Source organism: Mycena indigotica (genome assembly GCF_014461135.1).
Source record: "Mycena indigotica strain 171206Taipei chromosome Unknown Mind.scaff0003, whole genome shotgun sequence".
NCBI lineage: Eukaryota > Fungi > Basidiomycota > Agaricomycetes > Agaricales > Mycenaceae > Mycena > Mycena indigotica.
Window position 1 is genome coordinate 5394124 of NW_023503002.1, and position 3679 is coordinate 5397802.

At 55.4% G+C, this 3679-nt stretch overlaps 1 protein-coding gene across 1 annotated transcript; it reads right to left on the reverse strand.

Annotated features, from left to right (window-relative positions):
* Positions 1 to 213: 213 nt before the first annotated feature.
* On the reverse strand, positions 214 to 588 carry MIND_00401100 (uncharacterized protein; the record flags this gene model as incomplete). Its single annotated transcript, XM_037360836.1, has 2 exons — positions 214 to 381; positions 433 to 588. 2 exons carry the CDS (start codon positions 586 to 588, stop codon positions 214 to 216), a joined length of 324 nt encoding a protein of 107 aa, XP_037223721.1.
* Positions 589 to 3679: the final 3091 nt, after the last annotated feature.

Genomic DNA, 3679 nt, shown 5'->3' on the forward strand with positions numbered 1-3679 from the left:
AGGATGCGAGCATTATGGTCAACCGGAAAGAGTCCATCAAAAATGGGGATAGCACACTGGAGAAGATCTTCAAAGTCACGCACACCAAGCTTCTTCATCTCAGAAGTGTTGTTTGGAAAGCATTGAATAGTGTCTAGGCCAAATGTTGGGACGCTTCGATAACTGTACACGAGATTAAAAAAACTATGGAGGTATAAACAATAGGACTCACCGTCAATTCAAGTCAGCAACAAGCTCATAGCCCATTGGCTGTACATGGAGAAGACGGATAAGATGCGTGAATATATTCTTCCAGACCCCAAGCTCAAACTCGTGCATGAAGTCCACCACAAACATTTGATGAAGCTCAAAGTTGTTGCCCAGTCGCTCTATAAAGGCATTCTGGATGAGATCATTGTTACTAAAATATTAGCTAACCATGGTAAATTATACCTTTGTTGGAACAGAAGAAGTAGGCTTGAGGAGAGCTTCAACTGTTTTGGAGCCAATCCCATAAGCGAGGGTATTGTTGATGGCTGATTTGAGATAATGGCGAACATGAGAACCAATTCGAGCGGCAATATCTCTGACAAATCCCATCAGATGCATTTCGGTTTTGGGAATAAGGCATCGTGGGCACGGGCATAAGCCGCTTCGGATTGTTGCTAACAGAACCCTGCGAATATGAGAAAGGTCTTAAGAGCTAACCAAGACATCACTTAGTTCTCAGGATAGTCCGCAGAGTACATGAAGATTCGAGGATATACACGACGCTCCATGCCATCAGCACACTTGATGACCATACCATATCGGTAAGCATGGACAAACTCATCGTCCAAGAGGATCTTCCAGACGGCGTGGAACAGCTTGTAAGGGCAACCCTGGAGACTCCGACGAAAGCCTAGCAGGGGAGGATCCAAAGCGTGAATAAAAGCTACGGGAAATACACGGAGGGACCGACCTAGCAGGGGAGGATCCAAAGAGAAGAAACTCTAAGGGTCCGCCTGCTAGGGCGCCAACTATATACTGGTCGTCCGTAACTGCCGACGTAGAGCGCAGAAGGCCTGAGCGGCGTCGCAGGCTCTGTCCCAAGGTGATCGTTGGGAGGGTCTTGACGGATCGGTGATTGTGCGGGCGAAGGAGGCCGTGGACGATGGTCGGGGTGGGTCGGAGCGTCCGAGGGGGCGCCGGTCGGATGCGCCTCGGATGCGTTCGGAGGGTCCGAAGGAGGCCGAAGCGGGGGTTCCCCTGACATCACCCCCCCCCTTTGAATGCGGCGTCCCGACGCATAATACGGAAGGGCAGCGAGTCGAAGGTCGCTGAGGCGATGTGCCGTGGTTTACCCGGGTATCTCCGATAGAAGTCCGCAATCTTGTCTGGCGCAAAGACACGGTCGAACCGAACCCACGAGTCGTGTGAAGCATCGTAGCCTTTCCACCTGACGAAATAGTTAAGACGCTTATACCTTATCCTGGCATCCAAGATTTCCTCGACTTCCCATTCGGGAACTCCGTCCTCTAGTTCGGGGGCGGTTCGTCGTAGCCGGGTCGTCCATCGAAGGGGTCGTCCTGAGCGGGCTCGAGCTTAACAACGGGGAAGACGGGGTGGAGCTTGGAGTAACGCGGGGGGAGGTCGAGCTTGTAGGCACCTTTGCTAACCTCTGCGAGCACCTTGAACGGTCCAAGGCGCTTGTGGGAGAACTTCTCGGAGGGCCGAGTCGTTCTGATGTCAGAGGCGTCTAACCAAACCTTATCACCAACTTGAATATTCGGAGCGTCCGAACGTTTCCGATCGTAGTACCGTTTATACTCGTCTTTGGCTTTAACGAGCGCGGCCTTTGCCTCGGAGACGCCGTTTGCTATCCGATCGCGAAACTCGTTCACCGACTCCAACTCTGAGCGGGCGCCTGGCTCGAAACCCATTCGGGGGAGCCGACCAGTGTCAGTCATAAAGGGTACCTGTTGAGTGGAGGAGTGAACGTGGTTGTTATAGGCGAACTCAGCGGCAGGGATAAGCTCGTCCCAGTCGTCTTGTTGGTAGTTGGTGAAGATCCGGATGTACTGCTCGAGCTCTTGGTTAACGCGCTCGGTTTGTCCGTCGGTTTGCGGGTGGTAAGCCGTGGAGGTAGCCGGTTTGACGCCAATTAAGCGCCAGAGTTCGCGCGTGAAGTCAGCGATGAACTGCGAGCCACGGTCCGAAATGTACTTCTCGGGGGTTCCGTGGTGCCTCCAGACGTTCCGATAGTACAAGCGGGCAGCTCCGACCGCGTCTATTGTCGTATGGCACTCAGTGAAGTGGGCACGCTTTCCGAGGGCGTCGACCACTACCATAACCGCGTCATACCCATGGGCCTCGGGCAGCTCGACGATGAAGTCTACAGTGACAGTGTGCCAACGTTCGGGCGGGACTTCGGTCGGATGCAGCTCTCCATGCGGAAGCCTTCGGAGGGCCTTCGTGCGGCAGCATAAGTCGCAGGTCGCGACGTAGCGTCCGATATGGCGAGACATCTGCGGCCACCAGTAGTTGCGCGAAACCAACTCTAAGGTCTTGAACCGCCCGGCGTGTCCGGCGACTCGCGTATCGTGGCAGAGCTCGATGATGCGCCTCCTTAGGTCCTTGTCTTTAGGGACTACAACCTTGCCGCGGAAGTACAGGAGGTCGCCGGAGACGGCCCACTCGTCCGAACGTGATGAGCGGGGGCCCCGAACTTGACCTCGGACCTTCAAGAGCTGCCGGGCCGCAAGCGCGACGGGCTCCTCTAGGTCAGGCTCACCGGATAGCGCTTCCTTGATGTCACGGACAAGTTCGGAGCCAGGCCCAGAGACGGTGACGGCCTCAAGCGCGCGAACGTGGAACAGTTCGGGGCGTAAGAGGGTGACATCCGAGTTGTCTTCGGAGATGCCGTGGTCGGGCCGGGCGGGAGAGAGCATCGGGACGGCCCATCTGGCGACCTGGGACGTGGTGCAGCGTAAAGTCAAACCTAGAAAGGTACAACGACCATCGGGCTTGCCGACGATTAAGGTGTTGCGCCTTTCGGAAGTATTCCAAGTTCTTATGGTCAGTCCAGATCTCGACCGGATGTGCGGCGCCCTCGAGGAAATGCCGATACTCCTCGAGTGCACGGATGATCGCGAGCATCTCCTTGTCGTGAATCTCGTAGTTGCGCTGGACATCATTTAAGCTTTTGGAATAGAACGCTACAGGGTGCCACTTCCCGTCCGGGGCGGATTGTTGTGAAAGAACCGCCCCCGTCGCATAATCTGAGCTGTCTGCTTCAAGTCGGAAAGGCCGGGAGTCGTCCGGGATCGCTAAGACGGGCTCTGAGACGACCGCGTCTTTGATAGCTTGAAAGGCGGCGGCTTCGGCGTCTCCCCAGGCCCATTTCTGGTCTTTCTTGGTGAGCGCGAAGAGAGGTTGCGCTAGGGCCGAGAAATCCCGAATGAACCTGCGGTAGAAATTAGCAAACCCCAGGAACTGCTGGACGTCCTTCTTGTTCTCGGGCGGAGGCCATGCGGAGACTCCGGCAACCTTAACGGGATCCATTTCGACGTGGTTGTGAGAGATGATAACCCCCAGGTACTCGATTGACGATTTCTCGAAGTCGCACTTCTCCTTGCGAAGGTACAGCTTGTGCATTCGGAGTCGCCGAAGAACTTCGCGGACGATCTCGCGGTGCTTACGGAGGTCCGAATGTGCGACA